The following is a 27,072-nucleotide window of genomic DNA, read 5'->3' as shown; positions in this document are numbered from 1 at the left end:
AACTTTTCTAATTGATAACAATCATACGCACTTGGGATTCAATGTTATCGATTATTCCCATTTTCAAAACCTTATAATAATAATAATTGTTCCACAAACATCCCAGAAGGGACAAGGGAGACTTCTCTGAATCAATGAGTGCACCCCGATTCATATTAGCTCAATGATATGGGACCTACTGTTTATCGCCCAGTCCAAACGGCGTGTCTAAGACACCACTTGTAGAGAAGTTTTACAAGGCTGTAATACTCATAAAATGTCGCCAACATGACTGAAGGGTATTTTTCAAAACCTTACTCACTTTATTTTTTCTTAGTAATTAATAGTTACACTCATACTGTTTGGTATATTCTGAGATTAGAGACCGAGAGATACATTTTTAATCCGATGTTTAACATTTCAATCATACGCATGTATGGCCATTTGATAACCGATTTTTAAATATCTGGCCTGCTTGAGGAACAATATTCGAACCTTCTAAATGAAATAAGTAATAGAAAACCGTTGTGAACAAATAAGTCATTCCCGTTTAAAGTTGAAAATCTAAGAAACCGTGTTTTTACATTTACCGAACTAATCAATATATATTTTTTAAGGATTATTAAATATTAAAAAAATTGTTATATGCGTTTTTTTCCAAAATGAATTTTTTGAGATGTGACATTCTTTGAGTAGCATATATATTTGTTGTCTACTCGTCGAAAATCTAATTTTTTTAAAGCAAGAACCAATACTTATTAACATTACTGTGTTTCTCAACAATAAATCAACTAACATGTGTTGTCTACTTTCAGGCGGGTGAAGTTGCTGAATTTAATGAAAAAGTTAACCATCGGCATCATATGTTTCATTGGTATTGCCTTAATTAGTTATGTTATCATCAGCTTATGTTTTAGTGGTAAGTAACGAAGTTTGGAAACTTTCTAATTGAAAAGACAACTATAATTTTGAATTTATTTAAATGTTGATGAAAATAACTATAGAAATGGAAACTTGTTGTAATGTCCCATTCACCATGACTTAAAATGAAAAAAAAGCTTTATAAAACTTGAAATAATTTAATAATTAATTAATAATTTCTCATTTTATTGGCGACTTGGTGATGAATTTTATGAAAGAAAACCACACATGTTTTTATTTCCTAAGCAAGAAGAATAGAAAATTATGCACTATTTCAAACGAAAACTGACACTTTTCTTGTTTTTCTCTCTGTTCTTTTTTCTTCACGTTTGTTTTCTGTGTTGTTGCCTTTACGCTGAAAATGCTTTTCAAAAATATGCACACGAAAAAAAAAATAATGCAAACCTAAAAAATAAACATCAAAAACAAACAAAAAATTTTCCCAAAAATAAAAACCAACAACTAACTTTAATATCCTTGAAAAAATTCCTCCTCTTTTGTGTTTTGTTTTCATACGATTTTTTGCTCCCTTTTTTCTCTCTTTGGTTTTGTGTTGACAACATGTTTTACTTGCGCTTGTTATATTTGCTGGCGGCGGTGTTCTCTGCCTGCTTTTGTGTTTGTGTTTTTCTTTTGCATTTCCTGCTCTCCCTATTTTGCTCTTTGCTCTTCATTCGTTTATGCAGAATGGCCCAAGTCGGGAATAATGAAAACAGCATCATCAACATCAAAAACAAATACCACAACAACTAGTACTACAACAGAAACACCACCACGACCACCTCCAAGCACAAATTCCACAGCGACGAGTTTGAGCAAAAGCAATCCCACCAATTATCCAAACCTGCCCCAAACTTTATCTTCTTCTACTATTGAAAGCACCACCACCAACACAATCAAAACCACAGAAAACTTAAGCGCCACAATTACAGCCAGCACCACTACCCCAATAATAACAACAACAGTCTCCTCCACTCCTCTCATAACTACAACAAGTAACTCAACAACAACCACAACAAGAGAAACAGATATCTTCCCAATTCCACCCTCAGCTAGTCCTTTACTAAGTTTACCCACAACCTTTAACTCTTCTCTTTTGTCAGATGATAATAGCAATAATAATGGCCCCGCAGTAGCATCAACATCAACAAGTCCTTTAGATAGCAGCAACAGCAGCAACAATCAAACATTGTCAGCCTCCATATTGGGTGGGGGCGTAAATGGCGTTGCCACAACAACAGCGTTGCCACCATCCTCACAACAGCCAACAACAGGTGCCACAACGACAAGTGCTACTACAACAACAGCAGCTACACCAACAGTCGAAAAGGCCGCATCTACTGATGATGATGGCGATGATGATAATGATGGCAAGGTGACAACTGAGGAGGTAACAGACAATTCCCTGCTCAAGGATGAACCAATTGATGCAAAGAATTTTACTTCTAAATTGGGCGTTTATGAGAAGGCAGCTGTTTGTTCCGATAAACCTGTATGCAGTCAAATTGGCAGGTGAGTTTGAGTGATAACCGGTAGACAAATTTCCTAATTTAATCATTTAATAAAGACAATAACTAAGGCAACTTAACTTCAGGTTGATAATTAGATTATGGTATTTTCAATGCCTCCATTGAAATGTTTTAATTGAATCAATTACTAACTGGCAGCAGGAAGAGAAAACTTAATTTTGATGGGTTGACTATACAAACAAATCTTAAATTGCAGGATCAGTTAAACGAAATATATTATGTTCCTTTAAGCCATAATACAATAAATAAGGTGAGCCAGTAACTACAACAATAAGGCCAAGCAGTCAAAATGCTTGTTTATGTTTTCATACGAATAAATTACAATTACAATGAATTTGAAGGAAATCAAATGGTCGTACTGTTTCACCTTACATATTATATATTTTTCCTCATTCCCCTCATAAAAAGGCAACAATTTGTATTTTAACAGTTACGAATATGATTGTTGCCTACTTTGAATCGTGTTTAAGTAACTTCTTAGTGACCTCGGACCAAGGCGCAATAAAAAGGCCAAAACAGCTTATCATCACACTACGAGTAATTACACTCAACCATGATGCAAGAAAGAAGGTGATACAAAATGTTAATTAAAAATAAATAAAAAATTTGTTGCTTCTATAAAGAATATATGTGTACAACACCTTTGTTTAAGCATCGCGAAGAATATTATACCGTCTGAATTCGTCTTTTGGATCACATTGTTTAATTCCCATTGCACTGTACAGTGGTACAGGTACAGTGTACCCTGAACAGATTATGAAAAATAGAAGGCACGTGTATCGGCGTTTTTAAAGTTTACATCGGGAAGTACCCTAAATGCGTGGGGGAAGTTTCCTCTATGTGTACATTTTTGGAAATATTCTAGTTAAGATTAATTAGAATCCTTGCGTTTTAGGCATATATGTGTTGTCTTTGGCAATATTACTGCCAACAAAGCGTGAAATATTTTAATTACAAAATTCAAACCTCAAGCGTGCCATTAAAAGCGTCTTTTGGGTCTCTTTCTCCAAAAAACGTTTTAAATCCCATTTAAAATGAGATCGAATCAAATCCGAATATTCCAAAAAAATGTTCGCCACAAAATTTCACTATATGCTCTAGAATACATCAGAACACTAAGTCTTACCTGAAAGCCCTGAATCTATAAAAATCAAAAACACGTTTTAGGGTTAATGCTGTACTTTATCTATGTTTATGCACGGAGAAAAAAAAAACACTTTTTATTAATTGTGTTCCACCTCCTTTATATGAAGTGCTACGGTGGAGGTTAAAAATCATGACTTTAAATTAAAAATTTATTTTTCTCATATAAATACAATAAGGACCATTATTATAAGTTTATTTAAGGGATTTATTTAAGGTATTTCATCCACTTATCACTATTTTTTGTGATAAAAATTTCGATCGGACAAAACGGATTGATATTTTGCATTTCTAAGGTAACATAAAACATTTAAACGCGACTTTCTTATAATACCATTTTGTAGTCGGTTAGCTTTAAGCCGAATGGACGTTTTTACGTATATTTTTGTGGATTTACATCAAAGTTTTGTCTTTAAGCTAGGCATTTTTTGTTTAAACGATTAATAAATTTTCGTTTTCATATAACAATACAATATTCAAAAATATTTGGATTTAGAAACTATTTATCTTCAGTTTTTAAACCAAGTCCTTTAAAACAATTTGTTCCATACGCCACACTTTTCCGTAACTTGGCAAAAATGGGCAATTTTTTGTTCCAAACGCCATCAGTTTTGGTGCGGAACAATTCGTTTTTGTCTCTTTTTGTTCCATATGCCAAACGACATGGATATGGAACTAAAAAATTCAAAGTTGTTTTGTTCCATACGCCAGGCTTTATGGATATGGAACAACAAGACAAGATTTTTTGGGTCACAAAGCGGATATGGAACATACTGGCATCTGAATATCTCAGAAACTATAAGAGATAGAGAAAAACCGACCAAAAAATCTGAAAGAGCATGTTTGAAAACCTTGCAAGGTACCTTTATCTCAAAATGTCAAAAATGGCGTATGGAACACTTAAGCATGACACCGACGATATGTTTGGGTCCTGCAAACTAATATATGTTTGGGTGCAAACAAATACAAACGCCACAAAAAAAAAAAAACACATGCACCAGTGAGCGCTTTCAGAGAGCAAATGAGTGTAAATTTCAATGTGAAACACATTGAAATGTATGCTCACTTGCTCTTAGTAAGAGGTCACTGGCTATCTTAAACATATACACACAATTATAAATGGTGGTGGTTTATTGACACAAAACCAACAACAAACACATACATAGGTACATAAAAAATTCCAAAGAAATACATAACAGACTTTAATAAAAGAAAAACTGAATGAAATACTTTATAAAACGTAGCACTTTTAAAAAGAAAATTTATATAGAAACATCGTCGAACGCTTCTCCTTAGTTGCGAAATAAAACACATTTTCTTCAAAGCTGAAATCATCAGTGGGCAAAATCGGCATCTGCAATCAAATGATTATATAATGTAATAAATAGGTACATCCATATTTCAAATATACATGTATATAAAATACAATGTATTGATGTAATTACCAATATTAAATTCGATTTCTTCCTTGTCCAATAAAATATTTCCATTCACTTTTTGATTCAATTATGAAATGTATTGGACATTTAATTTACTAAAAAGCACCACTTCTTTAAGAAAACACAAAGCACTGATTTATTCACTCACTTTACCGTCTTTACTCAACGATTGTATTTAGATATCTGAAGAAAAAGGAACAACATGATTAATACTATTTTTTTCTTTCCTCTTCGCTATCTACGTTCGTTAACAACAACAAAGCACAAAACACACGTGTTTTACCGCATACCGCCCTGTTGTTACTCTCTTTGACAAAAATCCTCTCTACGCCCATAAAAAAATTTGTGCTAACATAAAAAATATGTTGGTACCCAAACAAATAAAATTGGCATATGTTAAAAATTTTGCAAACATACATATATTTGTTGGGACACAAACAAATTATGTGATATATTTTTTTGCAATCAGTCCCAAACAAATATTTGTTTGGATCCAAACATATAGTATTTCCAAATTGAATGAAACCTTTTTCAAATTAAATGAAACTTTTTCCAAATTAAATGAAACCTTTTCCAAATCAAATGAAACCTTTTCCAAATTGAATGAAACTTTTATTTTTATTGAAAGAAAAAACAAGTAAGAACAGACTATAGTCGGACGGGGCCGACCATGTGATACCCTATACCACTAAACGCGTCTTCTTGGGATAAAGTTATAAGATGTGCATTAGAAATTTTACCAATTTTCACACAAAAGTTTTGATCAATTTAACCCGCTAAATATTATCCGATCATACCGTTGACTTGCACGCTACTTCTTCATCTCAAACCAAAACTACGTTAAAAATTTTGCGCCGATCGGACTATTATTGCGACCTACAGAGCGGCTACAAAATCGAGCAAAAATTTTGTTTTTGGTCCATTTCATCCCTTTAACATTTCACGATCATCGCCAAAAACTAATCAGTTCTATTCTGGTCCAAACCCGACCTCCATACTAAATTTCGTGACAATCGGTCCATAATTGCGGCCTCTAGCTTGATTACAATTTTTAATGGACGGACAGACGGACGGACGGACGGACGGACACACATCGCTAAATCGCTTTATCTCGTCGAGATATGAAGTTTGGTATACCACATGAGGGGTCTACGACGAATATTTCGCGGCGTTACATGAATTTTTGGGAAAACAAACTTATTATACCCTTTTCCACATTGTGGTATAGGGTATAAAAACAGAATATTTTGAAAAGAGAAAGAAATACAAAATAATGTGGGGTTTCAACAATTTTTTACTTAAATTCTAATCATAAGTAATGACATAAAATGCAACTCGCTGCATGTTTTGCTTCCTTGAACTTAAACATTTTATAATTTTTGGGCATCAATTAAGGTTATAGCGAAATAATGCTAAAGATAGAATTAAGGTTTAACAAATTGCTAATAATAACAGGGGCTAATTGTATTACCTATTGAAGTGGTTTACGATTTGCTGCTGGTGGAATTTTCAATGGACATACTTATTACATAATTGAAGATGTCCTGTTTATTGACCTGTTGGGTGCTAAGCTCAATCACGTCAACGATATTACGATATATTGTCTGATCGCGTAATACCACTCTGGTACACAATTTAATTTTGAAAATACCTTTACTATTGGGTTCAACATTGCTGAATATGGCATTAAAAATTTCAAATTACACCGGTTTAATTCTATCATTATGTGTTGGTTGGTTGGTTTACGTGGTGGCCATACTTTATAGCCTCAATTAGTATGTTAGAGATACCGTTTTGAAAAACCACACCACTCGTTCAGAGATTGCTATTTCGTTGTTGCATGTTGACAGTTAAATCCAGCCTGATGAGTTGAGGAATCGCAGAAGGTCTCCCAGACCTACTTCTGTTATCTCTGTGATATCACGAAGGAACGGTTGTCTTAGAGCTTTGAATCGTCGTTGCATTTGTGCAGGGCAGGAACAGAGGAGGTGCTCAACAGTTTCCTCCTCTTCTTCATTCCCGCAGCTACGGCAGTGGTCATTGTGCGGTAGATTTAAACGTTTTGCATGGTTACCAATTGCCCAGTGACCGGTTAACACTGCAATAAGTCTTGCAAGGTTCCGTCGCGTTTGATTGATTAGGAACTTAGTTCGTTTGGCGTTGTATTGAGGCCACGTTAATTTTGATATCTTGCATGTTGCCGTTTTGTCCCATCTACTTTCAGCCAGTGATAGATAGTGTTTGAAGATATCCCCTTTAACTACTCCCATTGGAATTGCGACTGATGCCTTTGGGAGTTCGTTAGAGGCGGATCCTGCTCTAGCTAACTCGTCTGCTTTTTCATTCCCAACAAGTCCCTTGTGGCCCGGGATCCAGGTGAGAACTACTCTTGACAGACGCCCTAGTTTGGCAAGTTCTTCTTTACAATCTTTCACTAGCTTTGATGTGACAGCGTTGGATTTTAGTGCAAGGAGCGCCGCTTGACTGTCGACGAAGATTCCTATTGAGTTTGCTGTGTGATGCTGTAAAAGTTCAGTACAGGCCTCCTTTATTGCCAGTATCTCCGCTTGAAAGACACTACAGTACTCAGGTAGCTTTGTAGATGTGTGTATGTTTGCTTCGTCCGAGAACACACCGGATCCGACTCCACATTTCATCTTGGAGCCGTCCGTGTATACCTTAGTGTCATATGCTATCAATGGTGATCCATTACTCCATTCTCTTCTGCTTGGAAATTTGATTGCAAAAGGCTGATCAAAATCCAATGTAGGTACGCAGTAATCAGCAGTGGTTGTTATTTCTTTCGGAAGTTGTTGAAGCATGCACGCATGTCCGTAAGTTCTGTCTCTCCACATACCTAGAGCTCGGAGTCTTACTGCATTACATGTTGCTGTTGCTTTGATGTGTAAATCAATTGGCAAAATGTGCATCATTATATTGAGGGCTTCGGCCGGACACGTTCGCATCGCCCCTGTTGCCCCGATGCATGCAGATCTTTGTATGCTGTATAGTTTTTTCTGTGTTATTTTCTTGTCCACTGCTGGCCACCACACTAGTGCTCCATAAGTGAGAATTGGTCTGATTATGCTGGTGTACATCCATAACACCATTTTAGGTTTGAGGCCCCATCGGCTTCCAAACAATTTGCGACATGCGTAATATGCAACAGTTGCTTTGTGAGCACGGTGTTCCACGTTACGTTTCCATGACAGCTTAGAATCTAGGATGATTCCTAGGTACTTGGCATGATCTGATAGGGGTATTTCTTGACCTCGCAGTCTTGGGAGATTAGGTATTGCATATTTGGTCTTTGTAGTGAATAGCACCATCTCAGTTTTCCCTGGATTCACTCCCAGACCACATCTTGTGGCCCAAGTATCTAGCGATCTCAGGGCTCCGCTCATAATGTCACTTATTACGGTCGGAAACAAACCAGAGACGAGTATTACCACATCGTCCGCATAGGCAACCACCTTAATCCCCATGTGGTCAAGTTTATTGAGAATTTCGTTGATGACAAGGAGCCAAAGTAATGGCGAGATAACTCCTCCCTGTGGAGTTCCTCTGTTCACGTGCTTTGACAGTGTACTGTTTCCCAGTGTGGCATTAATAACTCTGCTTTGCAGCATGGTGGTAATCCAACTACTGATGAGTGATTCCACGCCGAAGTTATCTAGTGCTTGTTTTATAGCTGATGTACTGACGTTGTTAAAGGCACCTTCTATGTCCAGGAAAGCAGCTAGAGTAAATTGTTTGTGCTCTAAGGACTTCTCTATAGTCCTAACGACTTCGTGTAGGGCTGTATCCGTCGAGCGCCCTTTAATATAGGCATGTTGGCTAGAAGATATGATGTTTGAGTTTTCCATCTTTTCTCGAATATACACGTCGATGAGTCTTTCGAGCGTCTTAAGTAGAAATGATGAAAGGCTTATTGGTCTGAAGTCTTTAAGATTTTCGTGACTACGTTTTCCTGCTTTGGGTATGAAGACAACCTTTACCTGTCTCCAACTCGTTGCAACGTAGTTAAGGGAGATACATCTACTATAGATGTATACTAGCCAAGGATTTATTATTTCCTCTGCACATTGTAGCATTTTTGGTATGATTCCATCTGGTCCTGGAGATTTGTAGGGGGAGAAGCTGTTTATAGCCCACGTGACTTTACTCGGACTTATTATCTTATCAACTTCACTGTTGTTTTTATCTACAGCTGTAATGGGTCGCATTTCTTCGGTACTGTCCGAGCAGCCGGGGAAGTGCGTGGTAAGAAGGATTTCAAGAGATTCGGCTGAGTTTTCGCACCAGGTGCCGTTGTTTCTCTTTATATAGGTAGGATTCGAATGACCTTTTGCCATAACTTTGCTTAGTCTGGCTGTATCTTTGGTATTTTCTAACGATCCGCAAAAATCAACCCATGATTGCTTTTTTGCTTTGGCTATGGCTTTTTTGTATTCCTTTAGCTTATCCTTGTATGACTGCCAGGATCCGCTTTGGTAGCTGGCATTGAAAGCTTTCCGTGACTCTTTACGCAGTTTAGAGAGTTCGGATGTCCATCATGGTGGATAGTGTTTTTTCGATCGTGTCATTGGACAGGATACTTTAAAGGCTGTGTCTAGTGATTTCTCCAGAATAGATACAGCTTTGTCAATACATGTTGTAGTGTCGCCTTTTTGAGGAGAGCTGGGGAGTTTATCTTTTAAAACCCTATTAAATTTCTCCCAGTTTGTTCTTTTGGGGTTGCGAAAGCAATTTGTTGGCGTTTCTTTTTCAGATATATTAAATAGTATCCAATTGTGATCTGAGAAAGAATTCTTATCGGATACCATCCAATTAGCAATTTCAATATGTCGTTTATCGGATACTAAGGTTAGATCAATGACATCTTGCCATCCCCTAAAGTTATCCGAGCTTGGAAATACAAAGGTTGGGTTAGTACCTCTCTTGCATATAGTGAGATTGTTAGTATTAATGAAATCTAAAACTGACTCACCTCTGTCGTTGATTTCAGAGCTACCCCACAGGGTATGTCTTGCATTTGCGTCGCAGCCAATGATAACGGTGTTGTGTGGGTGTATGGCCCCCAAGGTGTCCCAGACCTCGCTTGGTGGTGCTTCCCTTGAGTGGGCCATATAAGAGGATGCGATAAAGAACTGTTTACCATTTTTCAGTTCCACTCTTGCCACGGTGAAGTCCGCTGTACTATACTGAGGACACAGAAATGCATTTATGTTTTTTTTTTAACAATTAGACATGATCTTGGCTTACCTTTATCCTTCATGTATAATGTATTGTATTCTCTGCTATCAAGTCCCTTTACTTCATTCTCGAAGACGTATGGTTCTTGTATAATGCCTATGTCTAGATCCTTCTCCACCAGAAGGATCCTCAGGTTATTTGAAGCTACCCTAGAGTGCTTCAGATTGATCTGCACGACCTTAAGCATAGTTTAATGAGGGGATGATGTGGATGGCCCCTCTAGCTGCATATTATCGAGCAGCTTTTCGGCATCGTCGACGTCAACACCATCGTCTTCTCCGTTCGGGCCAAGTGGGCGTAATATCTTAACTTTGGCCTCCCTTACGCCAAAGAACAGTTTGTTGCCTAGTCTCTCCAGTGCCTCTACTCCGGCCTCTGTTATCGAGAGAACCAAGCTCATGCTATTATTATTGGGTGGTTCTATGGCGATTACAGACCATTCATCCATTGGAACGTCTTTGTTCATTTTCGCCAGACCTTGCAGTAATTTGGGGCCGTCGCAGTCTATCTTGGGCAACCAAACTCTGGCTCGAGGTCTCATAGGGATATCTTGGGCTGGTATCAGCCGCAGGCTGATGTCTTCCCAGGCATCGCTGATCTTTGCGATACATTTCTCCAAGAATCCTTTTGAGAACTCGTCCATGCATTTGATTACCCTATAACCACGGTGTACCTCGCTAGAGTCGAAATGGGGCACAGGAGAATCGTCGTTTGCGAAAACATGTTCCATAACTTGTTCTGACAACTTTGTTTCTACCATGCCCCATTCCGCTGTGGTGATAGGGGACAGCTTGTCATTCTTGTCGTTGGCCACGGCAACCATCAGGTTATCCTTAACGACTTCGTTGAATGGGCGTTTTATTGTTGAAGAGGCAGTGGTGTTATGCTTTAACTTTTTCCTCTTTGCGGGCTTGTTGTCCTCTGTGCGAGACCGTTCACGCTTGGAGGATGTTGGTTGATCATTTTTAGAGGCTTTAGCTTTTTCGTATTCCTCTACGATTTTGGTGTAGGTAATTTTGTCTTCTTCATCCCGTTCATGGACTGTACCTTCTGCAGCATTCTTAGCAATTTTGCTGAGAATATACTTTGCCTTCTGGTACAGGGCCTTACGAACGTCGGACGGGCTTTTTTTCTTTTTGTTAGACTGACCATCTTCAGTGACGGTCAGAGTTTGTGTGTTTGTTTTATGTTGCTGAAGTGAGTCAGAGCTGTTTGCAGTGCTGACTACACTTGGTTGGCTAGCTGCCAGCTCCTGGCTGGAGGCTAAAAGTTCATCCTCGGAAGAGTTGCCACACTGCATCCGAGGGGTAGTTTTGGTTTGGTTTTTGTTTGTTTTTTTAGTATTTTTTTCCATAGATTGTTCCCACGAGTGTGCCGTAAGGGGATGGACCGTCGTACGCAGTGACGGCTTGCGCAGACTAGGCTAATTATAAGTACCCCCGACCCGTGCCCTGGCGTCGAGGGGGAGTTGCTAGCGACCAGACTTCTTTAGACACTTGTCGGCCATTCAGATCCTCGGCACAACTCCATCACCTTGATCTTAAAAGTGTATATATATGTCACTCACCTAAAGGTGAGCTGTGGATTATCAGTTCGCCTGCATGGGTTGTGACAAAAGTGGATAACCTTTGGTCAGTCACACTTTTCTGTGTTCAAGATGTCATGTAGAATGAATACTAGGTCTTCATTCAGAATGTACAGGATGCCATATAGAATGAATATTAGGTCGTCATTCAGAATGACATGTCGAGCACAGAAAATTGTGACCTAAGCCCCCGCATCGCGTCAAGATTGTTACCCCTGACGGGGGTTTACTTATTAAGTTATTGCATAAAAATTATCCTGAAAATAATTTAAAAAATAAAATTGTGTGCCAGAGTGGTACTACGCGATCGGACAATAGATCGTCCATGTCCATTGAGAATTCCCTAAGCAGCAAATCGTGAACCATTTCATTAGGTACTAGGTACCACCTTGACCAAAAATTATGAAATTAAAAAATGTTGTGTAGCGTTACATAAAGCTATTTTAAAGGGATTTTAATTGATTTTATATAAAATATTGACACAAAGTATATAATTTCAATAGAGAGAGTTTACAATAATTTAGATATAACTTTGAAATTTGGAACAGAGTATAATAAATTAGTCCTTTGTTAGAATTGAAATGAACCATATCAGAACACGTTCAGTATAGTCCCCATACACAAATTCCGCCTTGTTTTTTGAAGATTTTAACCAAGTTCTCCAACGCATTTGCGTTGTAATGTATCCCAGAATTTTTAACCACAGTAGCACTTATTTGGCATTTTCGATTTTATTTCAAAGATTTTCAGTAATTCTTCTTCTTTAAAGTACATATCCATATATCACACATTAACTTCAGTCCCATTAAAAAAGTTTTGTCTTATTTTTGCCTTATTAAGTTATCAATTGAACACATTTTTACCACGAGGACTGATTCTGATAAGAAGATCTATCTAAAAACCTATCAATGTTATTTGTACACCATTAATTAATTGAATCCGCGAGTGAAGATGGGACTTATAAAATTCTTTTATGTCATAAAAACACCAAAACTTTACTATTTTACCAGAAGTGATAGAGTCTATGCGAGCCAACTAAAAAATTCAGAAAATTACATTTATGGTCTGTTCCAATACTGCAAGAATCTACTCATTTTTAGTAGTAAAAAATGTGCAGGTTCTGGAACAGGCATTTGGAATAAAGAGAAAACATTTTTATCAGGAGTCGGGCGATACCAACTACGACTCATAGACTCCGAATTCTACTCGCAGTACGGTTTGAGACTACGAAATCCACATGCGGTCGCGGCAAAATTTTAGCTAAGTCCTGACAAAATAGGTTAAGTCGAAAAACTCCATCAGTAGTGCGATTGTCTAACACATTTTTGGAGTTACCGACAAAAATCGGAAAAATTAAACGCAAAACTATGAATGAATAATTCAGTAAAAGTTGACAACAGTCTTAATATCGGTAGAACTTTACGACTGCTTTTTATTCGTCGCTAACTTACCAAAAAAAATCGGCTATTACCGAAATTATGAGCATTTTAATTTTACCGACAATTGTCGGTAACTCAAAAATTGAGTTAGAGAATCGTTCTACTGCTATCCCAATGGTTGTGGTTCCGCCTTATGTCTATCTTAATTGTACGATTAGATGTTTATGAACTCGATGACATTTAAAACTTTCCTAGGACTATGACTTCTGCCGGCATAGCGGAGGCAAACTTATGAAAATGCATAACTTTTGTTTTCTCGAAAACAAGTAAAAAAGTGTCAGTCGGGTTTGCCGACAGCATGTGTGAGGTGAGACTTTTATTTATAGACAGTCCGAATACAGGCTTCAATCAAAATCTGTGTCCTAAAAATTGTGTAGTCAGGGAGTTTCAGAATTTCGTGGCTTTTTTGGACTTATAAACTTTCCGACAAAAATATCGACACATTTGAGTATAAAACATCACGATTGTGGGCGTTGCGAATAAATGCATACATTGGACTGCGATAAGAGCACGATATGACTTAAAGTTCGGTTGGTCCGTTCGAGAGTTCTCATGCGCTCGAGCCAGTCAGAAGAACGAACTGGGCTAAATCGACGCCAAATTATTTGAAGCGGCTTTTGTCGAAACATATGTTGGCCCGGCCCCTGAGATATGTAGTATATAAATTATTTTTTTGATACTGGGACGATATGGCATAAAGAAAAATTTGAAAATTTCAAACAAAAATTTTGAAAACTTCAAACAAAACATTTGAAAATATCGTGACCACAGAATCGGTTGTAAGTTTTTATTTTGTGTTTCCACAGGCTAAGAAATATTTCTACATAAAATGTTTATATAGGTCAATGTTTTGATATAGGCCCCATAGGACGATATCTCCCGATTTTCGGTATTTTGAAGGTTTTAGCCTCATTATCGCAGCGAAGTGGCTGAAATTTGGTTTTTAGTCTTCGTTGGGTGTATAAAACTTTACCCCGGAAATTTGTCGGTATAGGTCCACGCCTTCATATAGCCCTCATAGAACGGCACCTCCCGATTTTCGATATTTAAAAGTTTATGGTCTTAATATTCCACCGAAATGGCTGAAGTTTGGGGTATAAAACATTCCATATGAAATTTGTCGGTATAGGTCACACGCCGTCATATAGTCCCCATAGACGATATCTCCCAATTTTCGGTATTTTTTAAAGGTGTTATCTATACTATACTACCAAAATGCCTGAAATGTTATATTTCGTCCTCTTTTGGGATACAAAACTTTCTCAGAGCAATTTATGTGTATCGGTCCACGCATTAATGTACACACCATGGAACGGTACATCCCAATTTTCGGTGATTTGAAGGGTTTAGCCTCATTATAACACCGAAAAGGCTAAAATTTGGTACATAGTCTTCGTTGTGGGTATAAAACTTTCCACCTGAAATTAGTCGATATAGGTATTTTGAAGGTTTAAGCCTCATTATTCAACCGAAGTGGCTGAAATTTGGTATTTAGTCTTTTTCCGAGCTACAAAAATTTCCCTCAGAAATTTGTCGGTATACGTGCACGTTTTGGGGTGTACCCCCATAGAACGGTATATCCAACACGGAAATGGCTGCAAGATGGTCCTTAGTCTTCGTTGAGGGTATAAAACTTTCCACCTGAAATTTGTCGGTATAGGTCCATGTCTATACCCCATAGAACGGTACCTCCCGATTTTCCACATATAGCTCGTTCTCCACCAAAATAGCTGATATTTGGTATTAAGTTTTTGATAGAGGTATGAAACATTCCAGCCGAAATATGCCGGTATAGGTCGACGTCCTCAAATACCCCCGTAGGACCGTACCTTCCGATTTACGTTATTTTGAAAGTTGTGGTCTCAATATACCACTGATATGACTGAAATTTAGTATTTAAATTGTCATGGGTGTATAAAATATTGCAGAAGAGAATTATTAGTAAAAGCCCTTTTCTTCAAATAACGCCACAGAAGCGTACTTTCCGATTTTCGGTATTTTAAGTTTGTGTCATTAATATACCATCGAAACGGATGAAACTTAATATTCAACCTCCGTTGGTGGTATAAACTTCCCACCTGAAAATGTCCGGTATTGTTCCGGCCCGGCCGAACTTAACGCTTTTTTTACTTGTTTACATTAATACGACCACAGCTTCCGCTTAAATTGTTGTTTTTAAAAATCCATCGGTGAATCGAGCTAAAACACTTCAGTTTACCTAAGTACGTTCAATGTTCATGGTATATTACAAATGTTCGCGAGTTACAATACCCCATACCTCTGTTTCAACATAAGTTAATTTCCTACAAAAATCATGATATCTCTGTCGGCAAAGCCGACTGATACTTTTTACTTGTTACTTTATTATTTTATGTTCTGTATTTTTTTTCTAGTCGTCAAATTCTGACGAACTAACTATGTATAGAAGAGCGAGTCTTGACCTTTCCACAATTACTTTAGTGCAAGTGGTCTCATAGCAGAGCTGTAGCATATCAACTGTAAATCAACTTGAATATTTGTTAGTACCATCTTTTTCAGAATAGATAGATGCAGTAGTTGTAAGGCGCAATTATGAACCGATCAGCCCATAATCCATACAAGGTCTCACGATATTCAGAGGCTTAATGAGATTGATACCATAACCTATGAAAAACTAGCTTTATTTCCCAAAAGACATTTTATTCCGCACTAAATTTTATGCCCAGTGGTGTTTAGAGTTTTATTTTATGTATTATGCCGATTTATTAATATTCGAAATTTTCACTTCTATTCTAGCAACATATTGAAGGAAGGAGGTAGTGCTGTTGATTCCGCCATTGCTGCTTTACTCTGCAATGGCATAGTGACAATGCACAGTATGGGTATTGGCGGTGGTATGCTGATGAATGTTTATATCAAGGAGGACAAACAAGCCTACTCCGTTGATGGTCGTGAAGTAGCGCCCTTTGCTGTAACCGATGACACGTTCAGTAATGTTAATGGTAATGACCTTTTACATGGTCCCCTATCAATTGCAGTACCCGGTGAATTGATGGGCTATCACAGGGCTCATGAAAAATTTGGCAAATTGCCATGGAAGAAATTGGTAGAACCCTCACTACAAATCTGCAAAGATGGTTTCTTTGTTACCAAACATCAGTATAATGCCTTGGCCTACAAGGACAAGCACATGAGGAATAATACCATATTGAAGTAAGTAGATGCCTCTTTGTTGTTTAAAGGTATAAGTTCGGTAACACATATGTTTTTCGTTTTAGGAAAATGTTTTACAATGAAACAACCAACCATATTCACCCAATTGGCACCCATATTCAACCCTCTGAGGAGATTTGTAATACTTACAAACTATTGGCCGAAAATGGTCCATATGATTTCTACAATGGCACCTTGGCTAAAATGGTTGCCGAGGATTTGCGCGATTTGGGTAGTGTGGTTGATTTTGCTGATTTGGAAACCTATAGAGCAGATTTAGTTGGTTCGGTTACCATGCAGCTGGGCAATGATATATTGTATGCCAATCCTCCCATTAGCAGCGGTACCGTTGTGGCCAATGTTTTAAGTATACTCGAAGGATTCAATTTCTCCAGTATTGATGTCCAGGATACAAAACATGAGGCATTGACAATCCATCGTATTGTGGAAGCCATGAAATTTGGTTATGCCAAACGATGGGAATTGGGAGATGCCAGATTCAATGATGTCAGAGATGTAAGTAGTTTATTGGTCAAGTTGTGGAAGTTTTTAATTCACTTTCGAAATTTTAGTTGGTCAGCCGGTTGACAAATCCCGAAACTGGCAATGAATTGAGACAGAAAATCAATGATAGTCATGTTTTGGAAAGCATTAGTGAATATGGCGCCCAATTCACGGGTGAAGATGATGAGGGTACTAGTGCTTTGGTGGTCATTGCCCCCAATGGTGATGCTGTTTCAGTTACCAGTTCAGTCAATGATTAGTAAGTATTTTGAATCTTCACTTGAGGTATTTCTAGTTTTAACATTATTTTGTTCCCTTTTTCTAGCTTTGGTTCCGGTTTGGCTGGCAAACGTACCGGCATCATTTTTAACAGTGCCATGAATGATTTCTCTTTGCCCAGCAAAAGTAATCAATTTGCCCTGCCACCATCTCCTACCAATTTTCTTGATGCCCAAAAACGTCCAATGTCATCCATGTCACCAATGATATTGGCCGATCGCGAAGGCAATGTAAAAATGGTTGTGAGTGCTGCTGGTGGTTCTAAAATTATCTCAGCTCTTGTCGAGGTTATGGCTGGTGTTCTGTGGATGAATCAGGATATTAAGGAGGCCATTGATAGACCACGTTATCACCATCAATTGTCACCAAATGTGCTGGAATACGAAAAGAGTGGGCATTTTACGGAGGTAAGTAAAATTAGAGAGAATTTTTTTAATTGTAATGTAATAAAAAGGGGTAGAAAAGTATCAGTCGGCTTTGTCGGCGGAGATATACCCTCAGCATGTGACATAATGCAAAGAAGCAAACCCAGTATAGGTTGTTTTTCCAAAACATTACTGTTGTAATGAATACTGCAATATCTACATATCCGAAATAAAGTTTAAAATTTTTGCGTGAACACGTTTGAATGTGTTCTTAAGCATAAATGTTTAAAGTTTTGTGGGGGAGGACCGGTAGAAGTGGACGTTTCGAGGACGTTTCGCAACCTCTCTTTGCAGAGCCCTTAAATCACACTTTTCCGAAAAATTTTGAACGTTTGTTACGGTGGTGGCCGAAGATGTTTTCCACTTAGAACTTGATGAACTTTTGGAAAAAATTTTACGATGTGAAAAGTTTCCGCATACATCGAATACTCAATTCATAAGTTGTTGTGTCGTTTGAATTGATGCCGCAGGGTTATTTAGAACTGTTGGGACATTATCTCAGGCAGTATGGACTTGCCCCCGAAAATTAATTGTACCCCCGTAAAAGGGAACTCGCTCATTTTCATGACATGACCTTGCCAATGTCGGGTGACGTAGAGGATGGAAGATACCAAGGAACGGTCGTGACCGGCTTTAACGTGGCAAAGCCCAGGATTTATCTTGGTCCCTCTTTCATCTCAAGTGGACACTGACCTCCCCGTGGTGTCACCTGGGAAACTGCCTTTAACACCCGTTAAAGGTAGTGAGCTAACATGTGCCGCGCGTTCACCCATAAGAACGTTAAAAACTTGGGTTTGGGCGTCGGGTTAGTAACCCCACCCCCTAAAAAACAGCCTACTATGAAAAAACGAAAGAAAAGAAAAACAAACCCCTCTAAAGTTGACGAACCCCGCAAACGTTTTAAGGACCATGATCTGCGAATCTGCACCCGGAATGTTCGCGCTCTTTATAGAGAAGGTGCAGTTTACGCATTGACAGAAGTACTTGAAAAGTACAAGGCCGACATTACTGCCATACAGGAAATACGATGGAACGGGAAAGGCGTCACAACAACACCTAAAGGTGTCGTACTGTATTATAGCTGCCATGACACAAAGCATGAGTTTGGTTGCGGATTTGTAGTTGGTCGGAGGTTAAAACATCTGGTCTCCAGCTTCACCCCAGTGAATAAAAGACTCCCTGAAATTCGATTAAAAGCAAAATTCTTCAACATCAGCTTTATTTGCACTCATGCTCCCACTAAAGACAAGGACGAACAGACCGAAGATATATTTTACGAGCGCTTAGAAGAAACTTATGACCGTTGCCCTGTCCACGACATTAAAATTAAACTAGGCGATTTTAAATCCAAAATTGGAAAGGAGAATATCTTTGGCCCAAGAGTCGGGAAATTCAGTCTACCCAGTGAAACATCTGACAATGGTATGAGGCTGATAGACTTTGCAGCTGCAAGAAACATGGTAGTTAGCAATACCAGATTTAAGCATATCGATATTCATAAGGGCACCGCCAGGTTGCGATAGATGGAAGACATGCATCAAGCGTGTTGGATGTCCGATAGACTCGGGCCACTATCTTGTTACAGCAAAGGTACGTACCAGATTAGCAAACGTAGCAAACAAAGTGCGAACAGACACAACACGGAAGTTGGACATCGGTAAGCTGCAATCACAACAGATAGCCACAGCATATTCCACACAACTGGCCCAACTGCTTAATCAAAGCACTCCTCGTCCCGATAACATACCAGGACAATGGCAAAACATTGCCCACTCCATGCAAACAGCCGCAAAATCAGTACTTGGATACCAGAGACCTCCACCAAGGAATCCATGGTATGACCAGGAGTGTCGTGCTGCTACCAAAGAGAAAAATGCGGCATATAGGGCTACTTTACATTCATTAGCTACGCGTAGCGCACGAGAGAAGTATCGGGAGAAAAGGTGAGAGGAAAAACGCAGGAAAAAGAGAGAGAGAGATGGAAAAGCGGGAGTGTGAACAAATCGAGATGTACAGGAGTCCGAAAATTCTACCAAAGCGTGAAACATCAAACTGATGGCACATCCTCCTGTAGAGACCAGCAAGGTAATCTGGTAACTGATACAGATAGTGCGCAAGGATATGGAAAGAGCATTTTTCCAAACTGTTGGTATCCAATAGTAGCGAAGTCGACGAAGATACCACAGATCCAATCCCAGAAGATGGTATTAAATGTATACCACCCGGCCAAGATGAGGTAAAGACAGCAATAAACTGGCTGAAGAATAATAAGGCAGCAGGAGCTGATGGCCTACCAGCCGAGCTGTTTAAAACCGGAGGCGACACGCTGATAAGGTGCATGCATCAGCTAGTTAGCACCATCTGGCAGGAAGAACGAGTACCCGACGATAGGGACCTGAGCATCATGTGTCCCGTCCATAAGAAAGGAGATAAGACTTTATGCTCCAACTATAGGGGCATAAGTCTGCTCCCTATTGCCTACAAGATAGTGTCAGGGATATTGTGTGAACGACTAAAACCCATGGTCAACGAAATAATTGGACCATACCAATGCGGCTTTAGACCTGGCAAGTCCACCATTGACCAGATATTTACCCTGCGGCAAATCCTGGAGAAGACCCAAGAGATGTAGATCGACACCTACCACTTTTTTGTCGATTATAAAGCAGCCTTCGACAGCCCGCTACGTTCAAAGGTATTCCAAGCCATGTCCGAATTTGGTATCCCCGCAAAGCTCATTCGGCTTTGTAAAATGACTCTAATTGCCACAAGATCTTCAGTTAAAATAGGAAAGAATCTCTCCGAAGAGTTTTGTACCAAAAGGGGTTTCAGGCAAGGAGACAGAATTTGGTGTGATCTTTTCAACATCCTGCTAGAAAAGGTTATACGAGAGGCAAACGTAAAAAGAAATGGCACAACCTACACCCATAGACATCATGGGACGATCAATAATAGAAGTAACCGATACCTTTATGAAGGTCGAGGGAGAATCTGCTAAAGTGGGTCTGGCGGTAAACGGCGAGAGGATTAAATTGATGCTGTCGACGCGCAATGCGTCCATTGAGCTCGGAACAACTGTTGAAGTTGGTTCCTATAATTCTGAGGTAGTAAAAGACTTCGTATTCCTCGGAACCGCCGTAAACACAACAAACGACATCAGTTGTGAAATAAAAAGAAGAATTGTATTGGCCAACAGATGCTACTTTGGCTTAAGAAAGCACTTTAAAAGCAAAGCCACAATTCGTCAAACAAAAATAACGCTTTACAAAACACTGATATGTCGTATATACTTGGTCTTATCGCTGATTCTGACAGTATTCGCATTAGCAGATTCTGTTTCGACTTTTTAAAGGTATCACTTACTTCTTTTACTAATAAACCCATAGCATCAATGTCGTCGGTATAAGCATGTTAACATTTGCCTATTTGCGCATGCTGTACAATTTCTTTATACGTTGCGTCTTCTATAACCTTTTCCAACAGGAATTTGGGTATACGAGTCTATCTCACGAAAAGCTGTCCCCTTGTCGGACACTTTTTTTGGTAATAAATACTTCAGAGAGGTTATTTACTACTTTCTGAGGTATCTGTTAATGTCATCTTACAAAGCCGAATCAGGTTTCCGAAAACACCAAATTCAGAAATGGATTGGAATACCTTCGATCCTATGATTCCTAATAGTCTAAAAGTGTCTATGAGCATCTCTTGCGTATCCCCATGATTTGCCGCATATCTGGCCTAAGGGGGATTTGCCAGGTCTAAAGCCGCACTAATATGGCCCAATTATTTCATTGGCCAATGGTTAAGTTGTTTACGCAATATCCCGATTTATTTAGAATACCAGACACTACCTTGTAGACAATAGGAATCAAACGAATGTCCTTATAATTTGAGCACACAGTCTTATCTTATCTTGTGGACGGAATATATAATGCTCACGTTCCAAACATTAGGTACACGTTGCTCCGATCAATTGGTGCTTACCAGCTGATACATACACCTCCTCAGCGTATTGCATCCGGCCTTTAACTTTTCGGCTAGTCTGTTTATTGCTGTATTTAAACCATCTGGGATGGGTTGAATACAGTTAATACCATTTTCTGGAATTGGATATCAAAACTTTGTCGTCTTCGATAAACTTTTGATAATCTTAGCACACTATTTGTGTGTGTTATTAGATTACCTTGCTCGTCTCTATAGAAGGATGTGTCTGTTATTGTGTCGAGCGGGACGGTACCGCATGCCAGGCTAGGTGGTGTCATCAATCCTTGCTCTATAGGAATTTAGAAGGCTGCAGCATCCCTAAAGTAGTTGAGCTGAAAATACTCCGTTTATGTGGCAGTTGACGTTCTTCAGCTGCGATAGGTGGGATATACTTTGAGGACAGCATTCACACGATAGTTGTTTATGTCATCTGCGACTGCATCTGTGTTACTGCTAGCCAAATCTTCTTGATAGGCTTCGTAGGGATCTCTCTTATATCGTTTGACCATTTTGTCTAGATCATGAAGCTCCCTCCTGACATGCCTGGATGGGGTGACTCTCACGGCAGTATCCGAACAAGTACTGCAACGAGAGCATAAGATTGTATTGTCGTACAGGAAGAATCTTTGACACATCATACAGATTGTCCAGTTATGACATGAGGAGGGAAAATGTTGCAGTTCTCAGGGAAACTTTTTGACAGGTTTGAATACTGTCCATCGCATTGACTTTTGTTCGCGGACTACACTGGTGCCGCATAAGTTACCACAGACCCACCTATTGCGTTGTATGTGGTTAATAAGGTTTCCATGACTGCAACCCAAGTCCTGCCGTCTAAGCACTTGATGACCTTGTTCCTACATCTCAGATTGTCGCAGAAGGATGTAGCTTGAACAATTGTTACACAAATGTCCCAGAAGGGACCTACTGTTTGTTGCTGAATACGAACGGCGTGTCTTAAGAGACCACTTGTAGAGAAGTTTTACATGCCTTAAATACTCAGGAAATGTCGCCAACATTACACTGAGAGATATTTTGCCACTATTAAAAATTGTGTATTACCTGGCCTGGGAAACGAACACGATCATTCAGCGTACAAGGCGGGTGTACATACTATAGCACCACGATATCAAATGTTAGCCCTCTAAAGGAATGTTAGGGTAGTTAGTAGTTGGAATGAAGTTTCCATGTGCTCGTCTCCGCAGTGCATGTAGTAAACAGAGTGGCTGTAGACTTAGTGTCCCATATATTCATATCTCTCTCGTAGAATAAGGGGTAAGTTCGATCAAATAGCAGTTTGTCCTTTCACAAATGACATTGGGGAAGATACCTTATTCCATCCGCAAACGTAAAGATCAGGAAAGGTAGACGCTAAGTAGTTCCAGAGTTATCACCCCGCCTTGGAAAACTCCCTGTTTTATTCTACGGGACTTCGACTTTTTATTCCTGAATTACTCTTCCGACTGGCGTTCAAACAAATAATAGATTATCCAACATTTCAAACATTGTCGGACGGTAGTCTGCTCGATGTCCTTAAACAGCGTAAACTGCCTGACAAAAGCAAAGGTTTTGATAATTCGAGCGCCATCAACACTGTCCTATTGCGCGGCTTATTCTAGTTGAGTCCTCGAGTAATATGTGTGGGGATGGCGTGCAGCGCTGTTGTCGTTCTGTTCTGCTTACGGAATCCATGTTGATGACCGACTTTATAGCTATTTCTGACGCTGCACACTGGTCGAAACCACTGATCTAGCGGCGCGAAAGTCAAAAAATCGAACTATAAAATTGCGAAATATTTCCCATTGTATCGATTACAGACACTTTGCAGACAAAAATTTGGTTTTTTATTTTTGTTGTTGTAAATATTCACTCAGTTATTCACTATCAAATACAAGAGTTTTTGTTGCATCAGATTTTAAAAAATTGTTGCAAAAAAAATTACATCATATTTGTTTAAATGTTAAAGAAAATTCGTAATAAAACTGGACAAGATTTATTTTTAATTAATAGCAGAGGATGTGATTTAAATTATAAAAATTAGTTTGGGGTCTGGAGGTACTTAGTTATATAGCAATAAATTTTCAAAAAATTCATTTTTTACTGTTTTTATGGGTTGTACGCGCTTGTTCTATAGAGTGCATCTTGTAAACTTGGCCGAACTTGGGTTCGATTATTTTTTGGGGAATGAAATTGGACTCTCTGGATACGGAATAACCAAATTAGGGCTGCAAATATTTGCAAATCTTTTGATGACTGCACTTTTAAAATAAGGGATTTTGGATGAAATTCAAACAAATTTTGGTGTGCATTCGTATAGGAGCTAAATCAAAATATGGACCTGTCCTGAGAAATGTTTGCAAGGAGGAGTTCTACCCCCGGAGACACTATAGTACCATATTATAGCTAAATATGTTATTAAATATGGGATAACAAGTAAAAATTCAACGAATCGGGGGTACCATAAAAGGGGCTACATCGAAACATAAATCCGTGTTGAAAATATTTTGTAAGAAGATGTTATACGCAGTGAGAACACGGAATGCAAAATTACAGCCAATTGGTTTAAAAATGTGGCCATGATATTTAAAATACCTTAAATTGGGAAGTACGGCTACATGGGGGCTACATCAAAACGTGCACCTACGCCCAAAATTTTTGGTGGAAAAATTTTGTGACCACTAGGAACCCTAAGTACCAAATTGCAGCTAATTTGCTACGAAATTGTGGCTTAAATCCTCAAAATACCGAAAATCGGAAGGTACCGTTATATGGGGGCTTTACCAAAACATTAGCCGATATTTTTCATATTTGGTCCATTATTACCCACAGGTACAAGCTGAGTTTGTGCAAAATTTCAGTGACGTATCTTAATTCGTTTGCAAGTTATTAATTTCGCGCCGCTAGATCATTGCTTTCGACCACAGTGCGCTGGGGAGGACTATGGCCTCAAGGGTCTCTGCGACGAAAGGGAAATCGGTCTGCACGGTTCACCTTTGCTGGCATCCTTGTTTGGCTTCAGTAGCGGCACCACTCTGCCCATTTTCCATACATCGGGAACCATGAGGGTGGTTAGCAACAGGTTGAGAACTTCAGCATTACCATGGAGATTCCATCAGGGTCCAAGGCTTTGGATGATTTAGCGTTCCTGATGACATTCGCAACATCATCCATTGTAAATTGTAGTGGTTCATTCTCGTCAGGAAGAGATCTGATGCGACGTAGCACCCTCGGGATGCTCGACAAACTGACGACTGAAATAAATGCGCACCTCTTCGGATCAGTCAATGTAACGTCGCCAAACGTGACGGAGATCCTATCTTCCTTCTTTCCAGGACTCGAGAGTGACTTAACCGTTGCCTACAATTCACTTATTCCGGCTCCAATATTGAAACTCTTCAGATTATCTAGCACTTGTGCTCAACGACTATCTTATTAACTTCCAGTGTCAGCACCCTAATTCCAGGGTCACTAGGGTTGGCTCACCGACTATCTTATTAACTTCCAGTGTCAGCTCCCTAATTCCAGGGTCACTAGGCTCGGCTCAACGAAGCTCATCAAGTTCATTTGCCAGTTCCGCCGCATCTGCTGGGAAATTTGGTCCCACTTGGGGTATCGATCAGCAGGTATATAGCGAACTACTGCAGCTGTGATGATGTCATGTACTGCAGTTCTCGGAAGCGATGAATGGCGAACTCTCTGAAACTATGCCAATTAGCTTCCCCATGGTTGATGAAAGACCGGCGTTCAGAGGTGAGGAAGTCGGGCTGTCTGGTGATACAGACGATTATGTGTTGCCAGTTGACGTCATTTGTTAGACCAGGTGATATGATGGGTATGACTGGCGAACTATTGCACACCTCGCTAATTCAAGTAGAGGGGTCCTTCCGTCTTGTGTCTGTTAGCACTTTGTTTGATACGTGTAATCGGGTACGTACATTTGGTGCAACATGATAGTAATCCAAGTCGGTGTTTGCTGCTCGGATCGATCGTACATCTAGCACATTTAATGACTGGCTTAAGTGCAGTTTAAGGGCTGGAATATCCATCGAAAATAGTCCAAATACCAACTAAAATATCTGATTAGCACGACATGGATCGAAAGGAATGATTACCAAATTGAGATCCATATCCAAGAGGTACCTTTTCCTTTAGGTACCTTTTCCATAAAAGTTCAAAGAGTTTTGCGCTTTAATCCAGTTTGAGGCCACTTCTCGGATGGCGTGGAAATTATAGTAGCGGGTATTCATTCAAATCATGACTATAACAATAACTCCTGAGATATGGGCCCCGAACTGACCCAATATTTAGGCCACTACTTCATACACCTCCCGCACTAAAGTCTTTAGTAGCGTTTTTGCCAATGTTATTATTTTCTTCTTTGTAGACTGTGTTGATTGATTAGGTCTGTCAGTGGAATAATTAGGCCCTATGTTTATGAAACCTACCCCACAAACTCGTGAAATGGACGCTAGGGAAATATAATTTTTTTCGTCCCCTTCATCACAATATGGAAGGTATAATTATATTTGTCATTCCGTTTGTAATACATCGAAATATTCATCGGAGACCCGTCTGTTGAAATCAAAACACAGCTCTAAATTTCTAAGGTAGTGCTTTAAAATTTGGCATAAAAGCTTCTATTACTCCCAAGATGGTATTCGTATGGAAAACGGGCTATATCCGTTTACGTTTTGATATAGCCTCCATAGAACGTTACCTCCTGATTTTCGTTATTTTGAAGGTCATATCTAAATATCCCACCAAAAAGGCTGGAATTTGGTATTTAGACTTCGTTGGAGGTATACAACTTTCCACCTGAAATTTTTTCGCATATGTCCACGCCTTCATATAGCCCCTATAGCACGGTACCTCCCGATTTTCGGTATTATGAAGGTTGCGGGCTCAATATCCCACCGAAATGGCTGAAATTCGGTATTTAGCTTCGTTGGGGGTATAAAACTTTCGGCTTGAAATTTGAACGGTACCTCCCGATTTTCGGGTTTTTGTGGCCTCAATATCCCACAATAATGGCTAAAATTTGGTATTTTGTCTTCGTCAGGGGTATGCAAGATTTTGTCACATTTTTCTTCCAAACTAATTGTTCCTATTTACTCCAATTTGTGGATGGTATAAAAATTCGGCCTATCCGAACTTAAGGTCGTTTTTACTTGTTTTTTAATATTCTCATATATTTTTGGTGATTTTAATTTAACCCCGATATTTTGTTTCTTTTTCAGGAACTTCTAAAACTGCTTACCGAAAGAGGACAGCTGGTGAAACCGTACAACTATACCGGTTCAGTGGTGTGTGGCATTGTTAAAAATGCTACAGCGATTTATGCAAATGCCGATTATCGTAAACAAGGCGGTGTAGTAGGCTTTTAAATAATACCAAAAA

The 27,072-nt window shown here is 39.1% G+C and overlaps 1 protein-coding gene across 25 annotated transcripts in view; it reads left to right on the top strand.

The window, feature by feature from the left end:
• The window catches only part of LOC141398619 (glutathione hydrolase 1 proenzyme), a 164,266-nt gene extending 137,194 nt beyond the window's left edge, over nt 1-27,072 (top strand). For 13 of the 25 annotated variants that reach the window (XM_073976072.1, XM_073976074.1, XM_073976071.1 and 10 more), the window contains 7 exons: nt 795-898; nt 2,004-2,412; nt 16,067-16,483; nt 16,549-16,999; nt 17,056-17,246; nt 17,313-17,673; nt 26,913-27,072. In XM_073976072.1, coding sequence (XP_073832173.1) covers nt 795-898; nt 2,004-2,412; nt 16,067-16,483; nt 16,549-16,999; nt 17,056-17,246; nt 17,313-17,673; nt 26,913-27,059 — 2,080 coding nt within the window. In that variant the 3' untranslated portion in view covers nt 27,060-27,072. Of the gene's footprint in view, nt 1-794; nt 899-1,586; nt 2,413-16,066; nt 16,484-16,548; nt 17,000-17,055; nt 17,247-17,312; nt 17,674-26,912 lie in introns of all 25 variants that reach the window. The other 12 variants (XM_073976059.1, XM_073976058.1, XM_073976060.1 and 9 more) reach the window with 1 other exon arrangement.

Source organism: Musca autumnalis, unplaced genomic scaffold (assembly GCF_047663935.1).
Source record: "Musca autumnalis isolate F117 unplaced genomic scaffold, ASM4766393v1 scaffold_3, whole genome shotgun sequence".
In the NCBI taxonomy this organism is placed as follows: Eukaryota; Metazoa; Arthropoda; class Insecta; order Diptera; family Muscidae; genus Musca; species Musca autumnalis.
The sequence above is the reverse complement of the archived record's forward strand: the minus strand, read 5'-3'. Positions and strand labels throughout refer to the sequence as shown.